The sequence below is a fragment of the Etheostoma spectabile genome, chromosome 17 (assembly GCF_008692095.1).
Source record: "Etheostoma spectabile isolate EspeVRDwgs_2016 chromosome 17, UIUC_Espe_1.0, whole genome shotgun sequence".
Classification (NCBI taxonomy): domain Eukaryota; kingdom Metazoa; phylum Chordata; class Actinopteri; order Perciformes; family Percidae; genus Etheostoma; species Etheostoma spectabile.
The window spans coordinates 8,754,246-8,777,422 of NC_045749.1; the positions used below are offsets into that span (position 1 = coordinate 8,754,246).

The 23,177-nt window shown below is 40.7% G+C and overlaps 1 protein-coding gene across 41 annotated transcripts in view; it reads right to left on the minus strand.

The window, feature by feature from the left end:
• Nucleotides 1-23,177, minus strand: part of LOC116705540 (ankyrin-3) — a 133,272-nt gene that overhangs the window by 50,051 nt on the left and 60,044 nt on the right. For 36 of the 41 annotated variants that reach the window (XM_032541754.1, XM_032541776.1, XM_032541780.1 and 33 more), the window contains exons 2-15: nt 13,628-13,729; nt 13,229-13,327; nt 10,685-10,783; nt 9,952-10,050; nt 8,048-8,233; nt 7,551-7,574; nt 5,773-5,871; nt 4,311-4,409; nt 3,302-3,400; nt 2,555-2,752; nt 1,583-1,681; nt 1,330-1,428; nt 1,109-1,207; nt 805-1,002 (exon numbers count right to left, since the gene is read on the minus strand). In XM_032541754.1, coding sequence (XP_032397645.1) covers nt 805-1,002; nt 1,109-1,207; nt 1,330-1,428; nt 1,583-1,681; nt 2,555-2,752; nt 3,302-3,400; nt 4,311-4,409; nt 5,773-5,871; nt 7,551-7,574; nt 8,048-8,233; nt 9,952-10,050; nt 10,685-10,783; nt 13,229-13,327; nt 13,628-13,729 — 1,599 coding nt within the window. Of the gene's footprint in view, nt 1-804; nt 1,003-1,108; nt 1,208-1,329; nt 1,429-1,582; nt 1,682-2,554; nt 2,753-3,301; nt 3,401-4,310; nt 4,410-5,772; nt 5,872-7,550; nt 7,575-8,047; nt 8,234-9,951; nt 10,051-10,684; nt 10,784-13,228; nt 13,328-13,627; nt 13,730-13,886; nt 14,276-21,225; nt 21,488-21,803; nt 22,004-23,177 lie in introns of those variants that run through there. The other 5 variants (XM_032541747.1, XM_032541746.1, XM_032541758.1 and 2 more) reach the window with 4 other exon arrangements.

Genomic DNA, 23,177 nt, shown 5'->3' on the forward strand with positions numbered 1-23,177 from the left:
GTGTGTGTGTGTGTGTGTGTGTGTGTGTGTGTGTGTGCGTGTTAGAGAGAGAGAGGGAGAGAGAGAGAGAGAGAGAGAGAAAGAGAGAGAGCACTGGCACCATGGGGTTTACCCTTCATTAATCTGTTTCACTGACAGAGGCCACCTTCAAAGACAGCCCCCAGGATTAAATACAATCACACACATGCACCAACCAATTCCATAAAGTCTATTCTAAATCTTTTTTTGACCTTGATCAGTGCAATTAGTCATATGTGAAACCACCATCACGCAAAATCCTCCTTCTATGGTCGACCCTCCTGAGGTAAAAGGTATTGTATTAAATTACTGGGCCAACACTTATACTCCCACTGAACAAATTTGAACATTGGAAAATGCACGTGACTCCTCTATGTGACAAAACTTAACGTGCTTGAGCCTTGTTAGCTGGTTATAGGCACAGGTTATTGGTCTTATAACTTGGGACTATGAATTATTTTGTTGTGAGAACAGAATATCTTTAGCAACAACAAACTCTGACAAATAAATATAATAAGGCAAGGTTTGTGAGATGATTTTATGTGTATATATATATGTGTATCAATTTGTATGTCCTTTATTTACACTGTCAAAGCAGTGTGTACATTTTTGTTGTTAAAGGTACAAACAAAGTTACTATTAGAAACTGGTGCCCACTAGTGGAAATACATGGTACTGAAATAATGTTCTGTGATGCTTGGTTCTTCAGATATGTGTTGTGGAAGAACTAGAGACATTCAACTCCATTAATTGATGCGCTGAAATAAAATCCTCCATCAGACCCACCTTAGTCGAAGAGGAGAGTGAGGCTCCATTCTCCAGCAGTATGGCAGCAACATCTTGGTGTCCTTCGCGGGCAGCCAGGTGAAGGGGGGTGTAGCCTGAGGTGGTGGCAGCGTTGGCAGAGGCGCCGCACTGCAGCAGCTGTTGGACAATGTCGACCTTCCCCAGACGACTGGAGATGTGCAACGCTGTCTGGTCATCCTGGGGAGAAGGAGAAAGTGACTTTTGGCCCAGTATTTTCTTGTATTGTTTTTTGTTTTTTCTTCACCCAGGCGCAGTGATTGATAATGGGGGTCAGTGTTCTAACCTTGGACTTGGTCTCCACTTTGGCTCCATTCTTGAGCAAGTATCGGACAACGTCTGCCTGGCCTGCTCTGGCTGCCATGTGGAGAGATGTCTCTCCTCGCTGGTAGGCATACATAAATGGTTGTCAATGGGAGCTTTTCATTTACAGTTAAGTAGGATTTAAACACTGAACAGAAATGTTATGTATTTGATGTACCAGTGCATTATACATTATTCACTTACTACATTGGTTGTATTGGGTGATGCTCCGTGGTGTGTCAGTGCATGGACTATGTTTTCATGGCCCATGAAGGCTGCCACATGGATGGGTGTCAGGCCAGACTGCAGACAAACAAGTCCAAACAAAGACAAACACTATGAAAGCAAGCTACAATGTATAATATGGTAAAGCTCAGAATAGTCAGTACAGTTTAATGAAACCACTTCTGGTGTCAGTGTCAAAAGGTACAGTCAAGCAGAAAAGAGTGCTTAGTACCTCAGTAACAGCCTGGATCGACGCTCCATGTTTTAGCAACAGCTCCATCACTTTGACTCTGTTCTTCTTGCAGGCAATATGAAGTGGAGTGAAACCATTCTGCACACAGAAAGAAAGAAAATAAAAACTCAGTGTAAAGCCCACAATCTAATATCATCAACATAAGAGAGTAAGGGAACTTCACAGTCTTAAGACATCAATCTGTGACTGCTATTATTTGGCTGATAAGAGAAAGCAAACTATATCCCAGGAAGTAAAGAGTTGGCACAGAAAATGTCACACCAAACCACAAGGGTGACAAGAAACCTTTTCTCTCGCAATTCCGATATTACTTCTTAAATCCTGATTTTTAGAAAAATCTCTTTTTATCCGTCAGCATCAGTTTCAACTCTACATTTCATAATTTCCAGTTATTTATATTTTTTAGTCACTTTCTGGAGAACTTTGTATCCCTTAGTATCTCATTCCCCAACTCATTAGTGTGTACCATCTGAAACAATTTCCTCTATAAGACAAAACCGCATAATGCAATTGTAAAATACCATTTTTTTTGCAGATTTCTTTTATAAATTTCATTCATTATTCCTCTAGTCTTTATGAAAGGCAAAACATTTTGTAGGACACATTGAATGTAACAGAAACATTAACATCAAAACACAATGAGTGTTGTTTAGCAATGAGCAATTGACAATATCACTATTAGACTAGTGTGTACAATATGTATTGTGTAGTATCTCCATTCTGATTAACATTCTTATCGACCCTTTATTATTCTCTTTATATAGTTGATGTAGTTAATTTGTGATCTATGCTATGTTTCATTGCTGCTGCTCTTTGGTAAGGTCACTCCTAGACCTGATCTCCTGGTAAATAAAGTTATATGATACATTTCTCCTTTTCTAATTTTTGTCCAATACTTTTCACTTTCAGCTCCCTTCATCCCTCCCACCCTGTCCACCCCTTTATCCCTACCAGAGCCTTGGCATTCGGGTTAGCCTTCTTGTCCACAATGAGCTTGGCCACCTTGTAGTGACCACAGTGGGCAGCAACGTGCAGCGCCGTCAGGTAGTCGTTGGTGACGTCATCCACCGGCACGTCATGCTGGAGCAGGAGCTGGACGCAGTTCAGGTGGTCCCCCTGGGTGGCCATGTGAAGCGGTGATAGCCCGTTCTACAGTGAGGGGGAGAGAGGGAAAGCCAGAAAGATGGGGAGAGAAAGAGAGAGGCAGACAGAGAACGAGACAAAGAGAGACAAACACACACGCAGACGGACACATAGACAGATGGACAGATGGACACAGTAAGTTAGAGCGTGGCCATGCGCTGCACAGAAAGACTGTGAAGGAAGTTGCTGAGAAAGTTAAGGAAGCATTGTTATAACGAGGACATTACAACAATGTCTATGTTGTTACACTGATCGTCCAGCGCGGTCAAACGGAAGGGCTACGCAGCGGAGACAGGCTGTTTTCTGGAGAGGTCGCACACATGTTATGGAGACAATGCAACACTACAGCAACAACAACATACCTGCTATCTCTGTGTGTTTAGGATAGCTAGTTAATACAAAACTTGTGTACAGTGTTATAAACAATGTCGACCCTATTTCAAGTGAAATGTGATCTATTCTATTGTATTCTATAACAGCCAGAGAAACAACGTATGTGATCTTTCCTATTCTGAGCTAAGCAGCGTCTCCTGAATTGATCATCCCAGTAGCTACCTTGGTCTTGGACAGGAAAGGAGCTCCTCGGTCTAGTAGGATTTCTACCACCTGCTCGTGACCGCTTCTCGCCCCACAGTGAAGAGGTGTCAGACCATCCTAAAAAAGAAGATTTACAGCAAAGGTGTTGATAAATGACACAAAAAAATCCTCATCCCTGTTTTTTCTACAGTTTGTTTATGTTTGAAACTGCATATGGTTCTCAGCAAAAGGTGTAACTATATACTTTGCATTTTTAACTTATGAAAACTTTTCATTTTAAGACTTGTTCCATATTTGAAATTAAGTTTGGTTCCACAATTGGTAGGCTGGATAACCCGTTACTTTGGGCTTTCTTTGTGTTGGAATTTTATACTCATACAAATGTTGTGTTAAGCTGGCATGATTTCATACTAATCTGTTTGAATGTAAACTTAAATCTTTGTCTGCTTGAAGAGAGAGCATGCGGACATTTGCAACTCTTCAGCCTCTAACACTTGGACTACGGTTAACCTTTTCTCAAATATCTGCAGGGTAAATCCAGGCAGACTCTAGCTAGACTCTCTTTCCAATCTGCATTTTCTGTTGCACGACTAAAACAACCATTGAACGTAAACATTTTCCACCAAAACACAAGGCTATTTTGCAGAGGCCTCGTATCTCTGTACAGCGCCAAGACAATTGTGATTGGTTTAAAGTAATGCCAATAAACCAGAGCATGTTTTTCTCCCATTCCAGAATGCTGTGGGGACTCGCCAGACCCTCCTTTGTAGGGCTTTAGAAGAGGGTCTGGCATGCAAGACAAGTGATCAGGACACCTGTGCATACAGAGGAATAGGCACCATTTTCACATGTGTGTGGAAGATGGAAAGGTCTGCCTGATAAACTTTAGCTGATTTTTTTTTTTTTTTTTCAAAACCAATGCAACTAGGGTGGAAAATTATCGGCATCCAACAAACTATATTAATCAGCCTCATGTGGTTCTGAGTGTCTTACAGTTTTGGGAGGAGAAGTGGGTCCACAGTCTCACCTTTGTCTTTGCATCAATTTTGGACCCTCTGTCCAGCAACAACTTGACCATGTTGCTGTTGCCCCTTTTTGAAGCCACATGAAGTGGTGTGATGTCATTCTAAACAACAAAGAGGAAACTGGTGTTATGAGTCAGCCGTCAAATGAGATGCAATTATTAGTTAATAATATAAAATGATGAACTAGAATTAAAAAGTCTACAATTAAATGGAATAAATTCAATGAACATATAAAATGTAATCTTGTAGATTGTAAATATATGCTCTTATTTCTAATATCCTAATATAAACCCAGCACTCTCCTTATTATGGGTGCATAGTCTTTTATTATCAAGCCCAATCCATTGTTTATCTAATCTATCTCCACTGCTGCAGCATGACTCTTTAGACCTAACATGTAATCAGTGTCAAACAGTGGCACAAACACCAGCACTCCTACCCTCACTAGCTGATAAAATTACAGGCTGCTGTTGGTTAGCCAATGTCTAATGGGGAAACAAAACACACAACGGCACCCACTCTTGCATTATATTGTAAATACCACAGTAAAATAAATAGTAATTCCACTCTTATTATTATGTCAAAACATTTCTTTAAGTAAGAGTGCAGTTTTGTGTGTGTGATGTGATGCACCTATTATGAACACTGAGAGGAATAGCAGCTAGTTTAACAATTATACTGCTGTGTACTTTATCCCAAGGACATAATGGGATTTGATTGCTGTTGCCCACTTAAAATAACTGATTACGATGGCTCTTGCTAGTTGGCATTGCTTACAGTGTGTAACTTTAAGAATGCACAAACAGCGAGCTGCAGACCGATGTGAGTGAGCTTCCAACCATCCATCCATCCATCCATCCATCCATCCATTCATCTGAATTAAAAAACACGTTGCACAACTCCTCTAGGGTACCCCATGCTTTTTTCACTAAACATGTTTAACTATCTAGCTTTCATCAAGGTGCTGTCTGACGGTTATATGCAGTTCATTAGTCAATCAAGTGACTTGAAGATTACCATAGATACATCATCTCCTTTTTTTAATAGAAAGCAGCAAATTCTATATTCTTTCAACCTCTGTCATTATACTCAAATCTCTTCTATGTCATTACATTTATGAATAATCCTGAACTAATTCAAAAACCAATCTGAGGTTGATTCAACACATCTATCCTTTAATACATTCCTTTATATAAACCAGAATTGAAATATAATCCAATGCAGTGTCTACGTCCTCTTTTAAACCTCTCTGGGTTAAATTGTCCAATTAAAAATCCATTCCCTCTTATGGAGCAATGTCTCTAAATCACCCCCTGTATTTGACAGGGGGAACCAAACCACTGTTTTGCAGCTGATTAGGATCACTGTGTTCAGCATTATACTATCTACTGTACATCTCCACTCTTGTTCACATTGAATGTGGGTAATACCCCTCCCAAACAGCAGAGGGCAGAGTAAACTCACCCGAGCCATGAAGTCCACAGCAGCTCCTCTGTTCAGCAGAAGTGTGGCAACATTAATGTTGCCATAGTGAGCCGCAATGTGGAGGGGGGTGAAACCACTCTGAGGATTGGAGAAAGGCGTACAACACACATGCAAACAGACAGGCACACACATTACATTACAAACAATGCAATACACCACACATGTACAGTACATACCTGGAGCTTTATAGCAGCCTTTACACAGGCCTATGATTGACATACAGACAAGGACACCCTCTACTACACACAGTTACACTAACATCTGACTTTCCTCACATTGGCAGAGGAAGTCCTTTTATCGAAGCATCAAACATGGGGCCAATGGTATGCTGATAACTAGACGGGTTTTAGATTCAGTATACCATGTGGGCTTCTATGTGCTTTGCTTATTTTCAATAATATTGAAATACAACTCCTCACACTGGGAAAAGTAAATGTATACTATATAAGCCTGAGTGGTAATATACAACTTCTGTTTTGACAGATGTTATTTACTGGTAATCTATATCACCTCATTTACAACCTCCTGCTACTAAAAATTGTCCTGCAAATGAACCTCATATCCATTTGTTCACATCTTAAATGAAAGTAATTTCCCAGCAAAAATCCCTGGCTTAGTGAACAACAGCTGTCAGAGCAACAGAAGGACACTGGAAACAATCTGTCCAACGAGTGAATGAATCTCAAATTAAGCTATCTTATCATTGGAAACACAGTTTCAAATAACCAACAGTCCAACAATGCTGATATCTGGTGCCTCAAATATCTCGACCAAAAACACTACAACTATAGATAATTTCAAAACATATTTTTATACTTAAAATCATATTAGGAAAGTGAGGTAACCACAAATTTAAATTAACCACAAAAATCTGTCTTCATATGGTCAATCTATGGACAAAAATCTGTAATGACTATCTTCCAATCTGTTTACCACGATGCAGGAGCCTCAGATAGACAAAACAATGTTGGATGAATCATACCAGATGACTGGCCAGCTTGCCAAAGCCAGAAACAATGCCAACCAAAACAGGCACACACAGGAGGTGGTCACCTGACTTTGGTGTGACGAAGGGGCCCTTGTTACCATAGAAGCAGTGTTGAGGTAGGTTGTTGCTTTGCTCCCATGCAATATGCTTTAGGTGCAAGGGTTCAGGATTAGAAGTACTACATTTAATAGTAGTAGTTGTAGTAGTAGGAAACTAATTAGACTAGCTGTCTGTTGCTAGAAGGCTGGGTTTCTTTACAGCTTTATGGGGATTTGGTTGCCATGCAGGTTATGGACAAACCGCTGTTTTTTAATGAATCAATGAATGATAACCACTTTTCATGCTAACACTGGTTATCATGTTAATCAGTTTCATGGAAGGACTCTTGATAGGACACATAAGGTCAATATTTTGTCAACAGTCACAATGAATTTTTCCAAAAATAACAGCCGAAACTTTGGACACCATGAAACCATTAGAATCAAGGAAAACCTTGACACCCAAGCCTCTAGCCTCAGGATGTACTAAATCAGTATTAGTGGAACATGCTATTACTCTGACTTTATCTATGACTAGAGATATCCACTACATGAATGAAGAGATGGAGAAGAAGATGAGATTGAGTTACAATGGGAAAGGAAAAGTGACAAAGGGCTGCAGAAACACTATTGCATCAAGTCAGGGGCACTGAAGTGTTTGGTTGGTTGGTTTTCAGAGGTTTTATGAGCTGCGATGGAGAGACTAGGTAATGTACAGAGTAGAGGTGTACCTCTGTTGTTCTATTCACCATCATCTAAAGTCAAAAGAGGAGAGAATGAGCAGTTAGTGAGCAAAAACAGAAAAGGGCCTCCACTGACATGAAGTGGAGGAGCAGAGAGAGGGGAGAAGGAGCTCACTGCAAAATATATATGGCAACAAAGTTCTGTTGTTATTTACTATCGAGATAGATATGATTTTAAATTTGAGAAATATATTCTCAAACAAAAATCCTCTACACAGTGACTGTTGTCTTCTCCAATGTGATTAAATATACAAAAAAATGTACGTCTGCTTCTTTCCCCTTTCTGCCAAAAAAGAACATCAAAAGCAAGTTCAACCAATAAAAATAAGAAGAGAAAAAGGAGCAAAAAGAGAACTCTGATATAGAAAACCAAAGTTATCAATAATCAAAGAAACAAATAAACAACCAAAGAATCAAAGAGTTAAAAAAAGCAGCCAACTGAAGATCCAATACTTGAGTCTGACTGCATCAGCGTCGTCCCTCACCTTAGACTCAACGTCTGCATTGTGGTCGTTCTGCAGGAGCAGGGCCGCGGCCTTGGTGTCGTCCTTGCGGGCAGCGATGTGCAGGGCAGGTAGACGTACCTTGCCCTTTGTATCGTTCTCCAGTAGCAGGGAGACCACCTGGTCATGGCCCTGCTGGAGGGCCACCGCAAGAGGAGTGAAGCCATCCTGCGTATGAGGAGAGAGGAGGTGTCACTGAGGTCTGGAGGGACAGATTAATGCGTTACTGCTGACAGAGCTGATTTGAGATGGTAGATGGGACTGGATGCATGATATGAGCAGGTAAGGAGCAGGGCTATGGAGAGATGGTGCTCCCTTATTACATTTAGCTGAATTAATATTGTGCTGCAAGCAGACAGGAAAGCAATGCAAGATGCCTGAGTCCTATAAAAGTTTAAAAAAAGGAATGTAGAATGCAGGTGATATTAATGAGAAAAAAAAAATGTTTTATCGTGTTTGAGAAGTAGATAAACTTGACTTGTTTATGCATAAATGTCAACAAAATTTCATTTAAAAAGCTAAATTGATGGGAAACATGAGGGCAACGGTAATATGTTTCATAATCCATCAAGGCAAACTCCTGCAAACTGCAAACAGTTTGCATTAGCGTGATACTATTTCCTGAAACAAGCTAGAGATGACCTTATGAGTGTACCTGGAGACAAAATTTTATATTTATGTTTCCACACTTATGTTTTGTATCTCTTGTTTAAGTTTCACATGGTTCTTTGGAAGCTCTAAGGAAAGAGAATAATCTGGCAACTTAAAATAGAAAATGTGGGAGTTCAAGATTTAGGCTGTCTGACCTGCTTGGAGCATTTAGTACAGTAAATCATAACTTGTCAAAAAGATGTAGTGATAACTGTACCCTTTCTGTATATTTTCAAGCCTCGCCACTATATAGGACACTGCTGTAAGTTACATATTGAGATGAGGGGGTGGAAAAGGCTCATGCCTATCTCCTACACACATTACTCTTATGATGCATAATTCAGCTAAAAGCTCCCTGGCACAACAGTGCGTTTCTGCATACTTCAATGTGTGTTGTATGTACATCCATTTGTGCCTGCATTTATATCATGTTCAAAAGATTGCTGTGCAGATCTGCGTGTGTGCACATGTGCAAACATATTCCATGTGGTGCGTGTTCGTGCATGTCCTGAAGGGCATCCCATGTTCAACCATGTAGCCCATCAATGTAAGCCATTGCACTGTAGACGAGCTTGGACATTCCATTAGCCCCGTCAGCTATTTATCTCCGTATGTGCACATGCTTGAGTGTGTATACGTGTGATGACTGGTAAGGATGTGTGTGTGTGTGTGTGTATGGGTTTCACAGGCTGAGCAACGTAAATCAGAGCAGTAAGAGCAGCAGCAGCCATAGAGAGGCAGCAAGCAGAGCGGACCTCATCTGTGACCCATTCAAGGTTACTCTGCCTCCACCACCATACACTACCAATCAATGAAGCTCTGCCTAGTCCCTCGTGAGGAGATGAGGAGGAAGGGAGAAGGGGAAGAGGAGAATGGTGGGAATATAGAAGTAGATAGAGTGAGAATGTGAGACACAAGACACAGAAACAGGAAAGTAAAGAGAGGACAGAAAGACAAAGAAACAGACGGAGACACAGGCAGGTACAGAATAAGTGAGGTCAGGATGATAAAAGAAGGGGGGAGGAAACAGAGGAGGAAAGGAGATGAAGGTGGTTAGTACAAGAGATGTGAAGACCATCCATGACCGTGGCAGGGAAAATGCATGGAGACATACTGTAACAGTATGACTGTAGAGAGGTGGACACAGGACTGGCACACACACACAATCACACACACACCCACACACACACACACCCACACCCACACACACACACCCACACACACACACACAGTACCTCAGTGGCCATACTCTGGCTGGCGCTGTGCTCCAGAAGGAACCGTACCACCTCCAGGTGATTTTCCTGGGCGGCCATGTACAGAGGAGTGAAGCCATTCTACACAAAACACACATGTACATTTACAGACACGTCTAGATTTGTTTTGCCACTTATGCTACAGATTAATAGATGTTTCCTTGTTGTCCATTTGTTTAGATGTGGTATTGGGTGTGTTTTTTATTATTGGTGGACGGCAGACTATACTAGACTACTATAAATTATGACACTAATGCTATCAAATGATATAAATGTGATTGACAATCTTGAGAGTGATAGCTACCCAAACAAAAAGATCTCATTGACAAAACTAAATGTTCAGGAAGTCTGTAAGACTTTTGTGCTACTATTACATCTTTATTTACTGTTTCACAATTTGATAAGGGAGTGACCAGGGAGAAAGAAGGTACTCGAAATCTTTCTCACCTTGATCTGATAGGCTTACTATAAATGTAAAATGCAAGGAAATCAGTTTTCCTGGAAAGACCTAGTTGGCTCAATGCCACATTCTGTCAGTGAGGATCTTTCCACTGAGTGATTCATTATACAGTATCATCCAAACAAATAGTAGCAATTACATTTAGGTTGTTTCAGGCTCTAAATGTGGACCAACAGGACCTTACTATTATTTGGCTGTGTGTGTGTGTGTGTGTGTGTGTGTGTGTGTGTGTGTGTGTGTGTGAGTATATCCCACCTGAGATTGTGCATTGACATTGGCTCCATTTGTGACCAGCTCTTTAACGACTTCCGTTTGGCCAGCCAGCGAGGCTATGTGCAGAGCAGTGTTTCCTTTCTAGATAACATGGAACAACCACAGGAATGTGTGTTAAGCTCGGCCCCACCTGTCCCACCGTATTGCTTGTGTGTGTCTGTATATATCCATGTCAGTATCCATGTGCATCAGTGACTCCCCTCACGCTAACCACACTTTGTACCACTGGCATTCCAGCTCTGGCATCCCCCTGCCTACACTGCCAACAATGTGTCACTTCCGATGCTCCACGTCCCACACATAAATGAGCTCCTGCTGAGCCTTGGTCATAAATAAAACTACAGGAGGCGGTTTATGAACTGGTACAGGTCCTTGTGAAGGCAGAGTCGACCCCCAGCCTTTCTCCTGGCCGCGTGATACAGGGCCCTGTTATTCGCGGCTGTTGCACAATAGTGATCATCTGTCACATGCACTGTATACTGTAGCAAGGAAATCCGATAGACGTGTCTGCTGAGGCACAAACAGATTACTAGAGACAGAAAAGACTGGTTGTTATATGATGTAGCTGAAAACAATTTATTGCTTTACTAAGCCTAAAGGCTTTTTTGCAATACAAAACAGTAAGATCAATTATACTATTAGTTTATAATCTGAACCGTTAATGGAAATACCGCTAATTTATTATAGTTGACAGGCTACCTCACTGATTATGTTCTACTGTAGATACTTAATATTGGTTTGTTCCCTTTTCTTTGGAAAAACAAATATGTTCATAGAAATGTAAATGCTTCTACATGTTGAACACAATTCCATCATCATCAGCGTAATATAAGCTTTAGCGGTGCTGAATCGATTTTTCGAATTTTTGAAAAGCAGTATACAGCACTTAAGTAAAAGACTACTCCGCCGATTTAAGCCACAACTTAATTTGCAATGTCAGAAACCTAAATTACCCACAACGCAACTAGACCACCAACAGTTTGGTCAGAGATTCAGTTGTGTTATGCAGCTAATGTAGCCTCAAGCAGAGATGAGGAGAGGGCTACAGAGGTCTCACCTCCTTCTAACTCCACATGCAAAGCCTTTTCTCATTTTCAAACTAGTAGTTTTCAGCCCCAGCCCCTGTAAGGGTAGTCAAACATGGTGTTAGTGGTTTAACAGTGAAAAAGTCAACAGTGACGTTGACCGAAACAACCCTGAACACCTCTCTATGACTTGTGTGCTCTGCAAAACCATAGCATTCCTTCCCTGGAAATAAAAAAAAACATTGCCACTGAACATTATCTAGGCAGAAATTACATTTCCCTTTAATGTATTTGGTAAAAACAATTAGTTGCACCATGAACACCACTACAGCCTAAACTAAACATCAAAAGCTTCAAAAGTACAATCCAGTAAAACACCACACTTTTTACGTGGCTGGGTTAACTCAGTGGGTAGAGCGGGCGCACATATGTATACTTAGAGGTTTATGCCTCGACACAGAGGTTCTCGAATCCCGGGCTCAAATCCAACCTGTGACGATTTCCTACATGTCTTCCCCCTTTCTAACCTAGCTGTCCTGTAAACTAATGGCAGAAAAAGCCCCCCAAAAATAATTAAAAAAACAAACATTACAAGCTTCACAAGAGTACCTTTTGTTACAGATCTGCTATTGAACCGCGGCAAAGGCCTCTAGTTTAATTCTCCCACAACAAGGGTAGCACATCTTTAGACGGGCGGATTTACAAATAACTTTAGCATCAAACACCAACACAGCCTAAATGAAACACTCTGTTACTAAATCTAGGTATCCATAATAGCACTGCCTCCCTGATTGTCTCTGTTGGCTGCAGGAAGTAGAAATTGATAGGCGTTTGGGCGCAGACAGTGGATTCCCAAGATCTCAAGCTAATCCCTCTGTATCCTCAGGGTCACAATAGAGAGATGCTTTAATTGGGGAGATTTTCTCCTTGATCTTGAATATTTCATTGTGTCCTCTGTTTATGTCAGCACTAGGCATGTGGCCTGTGGCAGAGAGGCTGAACCAGACAGCTAAATGGGAGGGAAAGCCTTCTGGGCTCAAATCTGAATAATGTTTTCAATGGCTTCCCCTCTCAACTCCGTTTAGCATCAGAGTAAAGATACTTCAAAGGAAGAGCCTACCTGATGAATAATACTAAATGATATCATAATGTACAGTCCATAAAATCTAACGCTTAAGATGCTTTTGTCCACCTTGTTCTTTATTACATACAGTATATTTAAAATAATCATTAAACTGTTGAAATTATACTAAACTCCTTTTGCTTCTTTTGACTTTTGTTTTTTTCTTGCTTAATTCTCTCACTTTTTCCAGCAGCCTTCCCCAGAGGTATCATTAAATGTTGAGCCCTAAAAACCCCAAACGAAGGCTGCACATTTACAGTAGTAGTACTTTAACTGCATCCTGTTTAATCTTAAAGTGCAGTCATGTTTTGTGCTGGATCCAAATATAGTCCATTGCAACATCAGCTGAGCTGCAATAGGTGACGGGCTGGGCCTTACCTTTGTGGCTGCATCCACGGCGGCTTCAAGCTTCAGCAGCTCAGCAACAACCTCTACATGCCCCTCCTTAGAGGCTAGATGGAGAGCGTTCAGACCATTCTAAGAAAGACACGTAGTTATTGGAGTCTGCGTAGCTCATGCAATAGGAGATAAACCATGAGATAATGTTTAATTGTGCTTAAAGGATGGGTTAAATTCCTAAAATAATTCATTTGGAGGTCGATCCTGCACTTGAGCCCTTGAGCCCTGAATTTGAAATCCAGCTGATGTAGCAGTATGGTGACAGCATGATTTTGTGTGTAGAAAGGAATAACTTATTATTATTCATCTTCAACCCAAAGAAGGGCAGACACTGGCAAGAACATTTTAGTTTTTTAATAAAATAATCAGAAAAATTACCTGATTGCAAATGTTAATCTCAACCCCAGACTTGAGATAATCAAGGACCTTTTCAAGGTTCCCCGCCCGGGCAGCTCGCAGGTAACTGGCATTGCTGTCAGACTGGAAAGGAGAAACAGACAAGAGAGAGAGAGAAAGAATAAGGAAGTGATTATATCAAGTCTGACTCTGTCTGCCAACATGCTTGTCTGCATCAAACTGTTACAATCAGGCACACAGGAGAAGAAAAGCACATACAAATGCCAAAATATTACTGTACCAGGTAGAACTCTGTCATAATGTCTCAGACATCCACAAAACATCTTAACAGAACAAAGCCAATATCCACACACACAGTAGGTCCATCGTCCCCTTAAAACAATATGGTAAAGTCCACTGGTGTCTAAAAGTCTAAAAATGCAAACATCTCAAGAAGTAAATCCATTAGAAAGCCAAGAGAGCCACAGCCATGTCCTCCGTCATCCATCAGATCCCATCGTACTGTTATTTCAGCTTTGTTAAATCCAAATATCTTCAATTCCCAAAGGTAAGCAGTTCAGTGACCGGGTGGTCCTCACATCTGCCAAAGACCTCCTCTCTTCCACAGAGATCTCTTCTGAATCCCACAGTAAAGCAGTTGTGACTGTATGTTGTTGTGCTACCAGAAGCAGGACATTCTCTAAACTGCTTGGCTGTCCTTTATTTCACTACAGAAATAGGGCTTTGCACACCAAAATAAAATGATGATGCAAGCGGGTTTTTGCCCCTATAACAAAAGTGGTGTGCATGTGAGTGTGTGTATGTGTGTGTGTTTATGTGAGAGAGTGAGGAAAAGAAAAGAAGGGGGGAGAGATCGAAAGAAGGATTGAGAGTAGACAAAGAGATGGAGAAAGCTCAGGAGAGAGAAGGAGAGAGGGAGGTTGTGTTCCTTTTCTGTGTTCATGTTAGCTCCTAGGACATTTGGTTTGACATATAATGACACACAGCAAACTCTGCACATTTTGTCTTCTTCGAAGCACCCTTGCAAAGAGCATTTTGTCAAACTCAGCACGGGAGCTGCTGAGTGCAGGAGGGAGAGAAGCTGTGATACGCTGCTTCATAACAGAGGCTCAAAAATCAAAGTCCCCTGAATTATCAAAGCCCCAGACCTGCTAAATTTAGCCTTGCGTCCAAAGACACTTAGGATAAACTCAGCAGGGCCAAACGGTACAAGCGGTTATCCAACATTGTACTCTCCGCCTCCCCCTCCGCCGTGCATTTCCAAAAATAACTGTGACGAACATAGAGGGATCTGACCCTAAGCCAAAATGTGAGTGAACAAGACATACAGCATCAGATTGTTTAACCGATAAGCTGTATAAACTGTGAGAGGAAAATATGTGTGTCTGTGTGTACTCATGCACAAACTAAATAATAGCAGATAAAGTAGTGTTAACTGGAAACCAAGCCTTTCCCTAAATACAAGAAATCATTAAGCTAAAGCTCATATCAGCCCACATCTAGAAATTGCTTCCGTTTTCCATACCGCTAACCAGAGAACTCTTTGATAGCACTGAACCACTGATGATAGTTTTGTTCTTGTGGCCTCGAGAAAAGTCATGATACAACAGACAGTCACTGGCACAGAGCCTGAACCATCATGGTCATTCTGCCTGTGTACTTGATTGTGTTTGGTTTCAATTATTCTGGATGCCAACCATGAGAGAGGGCCGACATTTCCACAGCAATGAACGGCAAACCAACGTAACTTGTAAAACAAGCTTGCAATTCATCATTATCTAAATAGGATTTCATTTTTTATCATCTAAATATGATTTAATTCTATATTATTATTCAACAGACCACTATGTCAAAATCTTGTTAATCATGGACACCATGAACCGGTGTCCTTCATGAGGACCTGTTAGAAACATTTTGGCTCCCATCCAGTCTAAACCCAGCCAGGAGCCACTCTCCACCAGCTCTCTGTCATCACAGCATCCCATCTCAACACCGTCACTGAAGTCAACCACTCCACTTATTCTACTATACTTCTACGTAACGTCTACATATCGCATGGTGTCGACATGATTCATAGTGACTATTGTTTACAAGTGCTGCCCTTCAGGAATGAAAACAAAGTCTTTGTAATGAGAAAACATGCCATCATGAAGGGAATATACACCGAGCAAGGTCATGGTGGTCATTTCCTTGAAAGAAACTTCATACACTCTCTCTTTAATTTATCCATTTTACAGCCTCTTTTCTTTCTTCTTCTCCTTAAAGTTCTTTTCCATCTTCTTCTTCTGTTAAACTTAAACTATTTGCCAGGGCAGTTTTTTAAAGAAGTTTTAAAAGAACACTATTTCTGTTCCAATAAATATAAATTTCAAATGTTTTTAAAGAACATTATCATAAAATAAAGTCCAGTCTTGTGATTGCTATATCTACACTCACATAAATTTCCATTTCACTTATTTGATTTACAAGACTCAACAGATGTGCAGGATTTCTTTCTTACTTTTTCTTTTTTAGTTATTGATTTCTTTAGTATTGTTTTCTTGTATTTAACTTTTTTTTGCATTTAACTTGTATTTTTAACCTCTGGTAGAGCATTGAATTGACCATTATTGTTTATAAAAGTGCACTATAAATAGATTTACTTGACTTTCGGCAAAACTTTAAATGACTAAAAGCCAGTTAATGCCCAACTCAAACTTGAAGATAATCTTAATATTCACTCAGAATATCACCATCAGTCCTAGCTTCATCATCAATTATTCAGTCAAAGTCTCTCCACGTGTGTGTGTGTGTGTGTCTGTGTGTGTGTGTGTGTGTGTGTGTGTGTGTGTGTGTGTGTGTGTTTGCATGCTGGTACGCATCCCAGTTTTCCTGTTTCTTACATAACCGTGAAATGCAGTGTCTAGCCCGCCTGTGTGACCTATGACTCTCAGGCTTTGTTGAGTGTCCCCAAATGCTTGACCACTATTAAACCTCTGACATGGAAACACACAGGTCACACTGCTGTGGACAGGCAACATGGAATGCACCTGCTCAGTGATTTACACTATCAAATATTATGTAAGTCAAACATGGCATGTAATACTGTAGTCTTGCACACAGATATTTAATAGAGACCATAAACTAAAACCACACTACAAACGCACATAATATCACTTTAAAAATAGATACAACACATTTCTGAAAATACGGGAGCATAAGAGCATTTTTTTCGTTTTTATATTTTTTCATAGACATAGTTTTGCAATAATCTTTTAACTCCTTAGCATTCAGGGGATGTTCAGGGATGAACAGGTCGACAGTAGATTCCGCACAGAAGTGGTTTAAAGTATTTGAAAGATGGAAACAGCTCTTTCAGAAGCAAACATTATTCATTCATTCATTATGTAATGTAATAATGTTTATTTCTGAAATTAATGAATTAAGTAATTAATTAGCGTTAGTTAATTAGCATTGGTTCATGCAGGACACAGAAGTTATACGTCCGCTGATTGAATTATCATTCCTTTCAGGCACACACCAATCACAGCCATTCTCACATCAGGACGGTCCTTTTAATTATGACTCCCTCCTCACTGGACCCTGCTACACTGACGCTGCTTCACTCACTACTGCTGCTGGCAACGCTTTGCCTCCACCACTCCAGCCTCCATCTTCCTATTTCAGAGTCCTTACATCACTCAAAGTTTAAAATGTTTCTCAGTGTCTTTCTTTTGGCTCGCTTTTGTTACAACAAATGGTTAAATAAGATAAAAGTGTTCCTAATGGAAAAAATGAATTGTGTATAAAAGAAGAATAGAAGAAGAAGAAAAAAGTACATAAGGGCTTATTACATTATGATATGCGTTCGTGACAGCCATTATTATGCTCACTTATGTCTCATAAGTTGTTGCAGCGTTTTTGGTGTTGATAATATTTGTTCTACCTCTTGAGAATTGACACAAATGGTCAGAAATCCTTCCAAAATACCTCATTAAGACAAAAAGACCTTGCAGAACACCATAGGGAAATGCTCTGATGTGTTATCATGTGGGATTTCTGCATTTTTTGGCGATTGGATGGCGAGCACTTATTTTGAATGTACCTAAGTCATACACATCGTCTGTATGCCAGAGGTCTGTAGTTTGTGGATGTACAGTCTCATGAGGCTGTGATTATCCTTGAGGTCACAACAGGTCATTTTACACAGTGACACAAGTTTCAGAAAATAGTCTAACTAAATTGAAAGGCTACTATGGGGAGTCACATTATCACATAGGAATACAATTGCTCTCATTGAATCCACAAGAGTCACAGCTTCCCAGAAATACCTAATTTATGCAATTCCAAGACCCCAGTATACAGCCGGGTTCAAAAATAACATTTTAGAATAGGCGGAAAAATCTGTAATGGGCATATCTGGGGACACTTGTGTGTACCCATAGAACTCATTTACATTCAGATATCTTGAGTTGAGAGGTTAAGGTAATTTTGCCTAATTTTGCCTAACTTCGGAGTATTATTTAGCCACCTTTTCTGACAACCTAGCATGGTGTGGTTGGTACCATTGGATTATTTAGATCATCTAGCTTCATATGATACAAATGTCTTAAATCATCTCTAAATCTGAGCCTGCTACAGCTTCTGAAAGACAGAAAGTCGCCAGGGCCTGCAGGCGGGCCGTCGGATTATCCATATCAAGCAGTGCTTTTTGCTTCCCCTTCTGCATTTGCCTACAGATTAAGTAGTCTTCATCCACAAATCACTATTCACTGCTCTTGTCAGTTTATCCTATAATGCCAGCAGTGAAAACCAGTGACCAACATGTCCAACCCTGCATCCAAATCCCATCTATGTCCAAGATGAGGGATCTTGAAGACTTTGTGAATGAAGCATTACACAGGACGGGGCAAGAGATTATAAAGAAATATCATTAAGCCTCCAAAGATCAAAGAAAATGGGGCCATTAAAGACTAGGTTAAGCCTGAAGGAAAGCATTAATCTAATGTTAGATAGAAGGGAAAGGATGGGGGGGGGGGGGGGGGGGGGGGGGGGGGGATCTGACACACATGTAATAACTGGAAAAGCTGAGTATTTAGCATTCCCAATTACAGTCATACAAAGTCAAAAATGCAGTTAATTTCCGGGTAAGTCGCTGTATATTCCAATTAACGATCTCAGTTCTAATTAAAAATGCCCTCTGGTCACTGACTGGTGTCTGTAGATGCTCTTTAAAAGGGAGAGGAGAAATGTAGTATTGCCTGTTGAATGGATGTAATATGTACGGTAGGTTTGATAAGATTATTGCACATCAGAGTCTAGATCGGGCCAAATTTTTCTGTCTGAACCAGGCCCAAGCCCAACAGGCATAAAGACATTTATGTCCGATGACAGTTAAAATCTATTTTTTTTCTCATACTAATGATACATGTAGGCAAGCTTCTCCTGACAATATGGTGATTTGTCGACTATGCGACAGCAAGTCGCTTGGTTATGACACAATCGTTGACCTATTTTTACAAATTATTCGCTGTCAAAGTGGAAAAGTAATTATTTAATTAGTTTTCAATTTTTCAAAGGTTAATTGGTAGTAGCATTCCAAAGTTGCAGTTTGATGTCAAGTGTTACACACGACATACAATTTCCTTTAAGGATAAATTGGTAAAGAATATCAGTTTCTTGTATAGTAACTTAAAAATACGATAGAATACATAGTACTTATAGAAATACAAGTAGTATGGAAATGAGACACAATATGTGTCATGATCTCCAATAGAAGCTGAGCAGTCAGGTTTTTGGGTGGTTGACATCGTTTCTTTATTCTAGGCATGGATATTCATTACGCTGCAAAGCGTTTGTTTTTATTTCTGCTGAATCTGTACTTGGCACTTCTCCTCATCATGACATCAACACAGTGATAGAACATTTAGATGTATAAAGACTGATATCTCCGGGCCACCAGACTGCGATGATGTCAGTTTGGCACTCAAGCATTTTTCAAAAGCCTTTTGCACTGCACGCATTTGAAGGAATGCATCAACACATACATGTCTGCACACACTTTAGGACAGTTTTCATTTAAAACACGGGCAGGAAAAATATGTACATACAAACACAGACAACACAGGGCATGTTGATGCCATTGTTGTAGGCTCTGGGTGAACTGAGCAAGCGTAGAAGAGGGGAGCCAGACCAGCAGAGGCTGTATTGTTTCCCTTTATCCCCTTCTCTCCTGACAGTACAAAACACACAGAGCTCCATAGCTCTACTCGCACAAAGCCAGGGGCATCCAGTGGCTGCCCACAACACCCACCAGTGCCAACGAACCTCACCCCGCCAACCTCCACATCTAGTTCTATCATCTCTTACCTGTCAAACTTCTTAAACCCCTTTACTGCTTAGTTACTCATAGTATCCTGCTTTCTCTCTGTCTCCCAAGGCTTAATATATAGCAACACTATTGATGAATTGATGCCCCCATTTCATTGTCACCAGAAAATCATTATTACGGCTTTAAGAGGTATGGATGCAAAACACTTTATTTGGCAACACAATGAATGATAATCTATAACACGAGTCTTGAGATTTTAGAGCTTCCTCAGATTTAAAATGTATACGATTTTCATGTAAAGTGCACCAATGTCTGTCAACATCACTCTAAAACATCCCTCTATTTAAGTTGTGTTACTGGAAAAGCACCACACATTTCAGGAGCACTGCAAAGAAGAGAAAAGTGGTCAATGTGTCATGCATCTAATGGCCACTAGGGGAAATGACTGTGAGAGAGACAGAGAGTGAGGGAATGAGTGAGTGAGTGAGTGAGTGAGTGAGTGAGTGAGTGAGTGAGTGAGTGAGTGAGTAACTGAATGAAGCTTCTTTAAGATACTGGTGAGGGAAATTACTCAAAGCATTACAAACAAGCCCTGCACACTACACCACACCACATTCCATATTAAAAGGAATATATTTGGGAAAAATAATTATTTTCTGTCTTGCAGGCAGTTTAATGAAAACATTGATATCAATCTCATGTTGGTATACTAAATATGAAGCTGGACGCAGGACACGGTTAGCATAGCTTAGCATAAATACTGGAAACAGCCAGCCTAGTTCTGTCCAAAAGAGATTAAAAAAAATGTTCACTAGTTAACACATCTTGTTTGTTAAATCTGGGCCTAAGAAAGCAAATCAATTTGTTTACCAAAATGTCAAACTATTGATTTTTAAAATTAAAATGATCCAACTTGCTCAATAAATTACACAAACACTCTATTACATACAACAAGAACATGCAGGTGCATGGGCAGTTAACGTTTGAGACTCCAAACTCCCTGATGTCTGCTGAAAAACTCCTGCTTGTTATTACCCAACAAACAAACATACACTTTACATCGGACTCTAGCAGATCAGCTTTCCATGTTCAAACACACCCAAACACCATGCAGTCACATTGAATGATACAGGACATGGTCATTCAAGTGGTTTGGTGCACCACTGAACTCACAACATTAACCTCTGAGACAGTCAGTAACCTCTATTACATTGTTTCAAGATAATAACAAATCACAAATCTAAGTTTTTTTAATCTAAGAATTAAAGGAAAACACTGTTACAAATGTATGAACAAATCCACTACTCACTTGTGTTAGGAAGACAACACCCTCTTCCACAGCCATGTTCACTTTCTCTCCCTCTTTCTTTCTCTCAGCTGTATGAAGAAGAGTGAAACCTGAGCTCAGAGTGGCCGAGAAGCCAAGCAGCCAAACAGCCTACCAGTCGTCTACTCAGTCAGTCAATCAGTTCTGTCCTTATCTTAACCTCACAGGCATCCATCCCACTCAGAGGAAAGAGCAAGGTGCCACTGGCTAAGGTATTAAAAAAAAAAAAAAATCAAAGCACACCAACAAAGAAGTAGTAGTGAGTAGAGGTGGGGGGGGGGAGAGAAAAGGATGCTGGGTGGAGAGGAAAGTAGAAGAGAGGGGTTCTATCTCTTCAGTGATGAGTAAACAAAGCGTTCAGCGCCTTTCACGCCGCAGAAAGGACACACAACAAATCCCCTTTGCTGCCTCTCTCTCTCTCTGTCCTCTCTCTATCTGTCTTTAAAAAAAAAAAAAAAACATGTCAACAAGGGTAAATCCCTGCTGCCTCGCAGAAGCTGGCCCCTGCCCCAGAAAGCACCTTCAAGTGGGGAGGGTGCAGGAGGAGAACCCTGACTTACCATAATAGCTGAGGCTTCTCCTTCCCTCTCTGCCTCCTTCCTTTTCTTAGTCACCTTCATTTACTCTGAAGGGGATGGTGGTGGTGGGGGGTTTCAATGTGATCTTGATATCCGAGGTTGGGGAGGCGAGCAGGGAGAGGGGTCAAACTGAAAATAGATGCTGAAACAAATACTTTAGCTAAAGTGACTCAACTGTGATATGTCAAACCCCCCCATCTCTCTTGTTATCCCACCCACTATCCCTCCCACTCATTCTCTCTGGTTCACTCTCCCTTCCTCCATCACAGTTTCTACCAGCAGCTCTTTTTCTGTCCCCCCCCCTAACAAAGACCAGTATTTGTGTGTGTGTTGTGAGTGTATTTCCAGGCTGGACTTGCTTGCTACCTGATTGCACGAAATCAACCACAAGGATATCAATGCATGGGAGCTAACAGTAGGAATATGTGTGACTATTAGCAGGGTTTACGAATCCAGTAACGACGGAGAAGAACAATAACACCACGCTATTTAGGGGCGCGTGAACCCCCTCCCTACCCAAACAGTCAATGGGGACACTTTAACAGAGGATTAGGGGCCTTTCCTTTGGTATTAGGGACACCCTCTGTCCTCCCACCTCTCACCCATCAGCAAACACGCCCCACTGCAGTCAGCTGAGTGGGAGCTGGGGATGAGAAGCTCACCCCCACCGATTTCTCCTCACAAATCCTTCTCAAAGCTGAGCCCCAACACGATAGCAGGACGACAGCAGCCAAGCATACTCACTGCTTTCCTGGAAAATCTATGTAAAAGGCTTGGATCTGATCACTATCTGTGATCTGAGTTGAGGTTAAGCGTAACGTTCATCCTAACTACCGTATCGATGTTATATGTTTGATCTTGGGTTATTACACCTGTGGGTGGTATCTGATTATCTTATCTTGGAAAACCACCCACATCTGTAAAAACATTCTTGCATTCTGTTTTACCTATAATAAGCCAGTCAGTATTTCCACAATAGACTGAACGTTGATCAGACCAGTGGGGGTCAGGACCCCCCCAAAGAAGTTACAAGATAAATTTGAGGTCATGATTAACTGGGTGGCAAAATATTTTCTTCTACACAAAATTATTTTTTTTTTTTTTGGTTAAGGTTTGGTTATGGATGGTTAGGCAAGTAAAACACTTAAGAAAGGATCATGATCATGTTAACAAAAAATATAAATAAACACTGACTGCTGGTCTGTGACAGGATGCAAGCTTTGGTCTCTTGCATCTAACAGAATGGTTCAATTAAAGCATCATTTGTGGGAATACTCGGCCAAAGAGGTACTTTCATTGTCAGTGGAACGGCTGCACTCTACAGATGTGTAAACAAATGCTGTGGTCATTAACTTC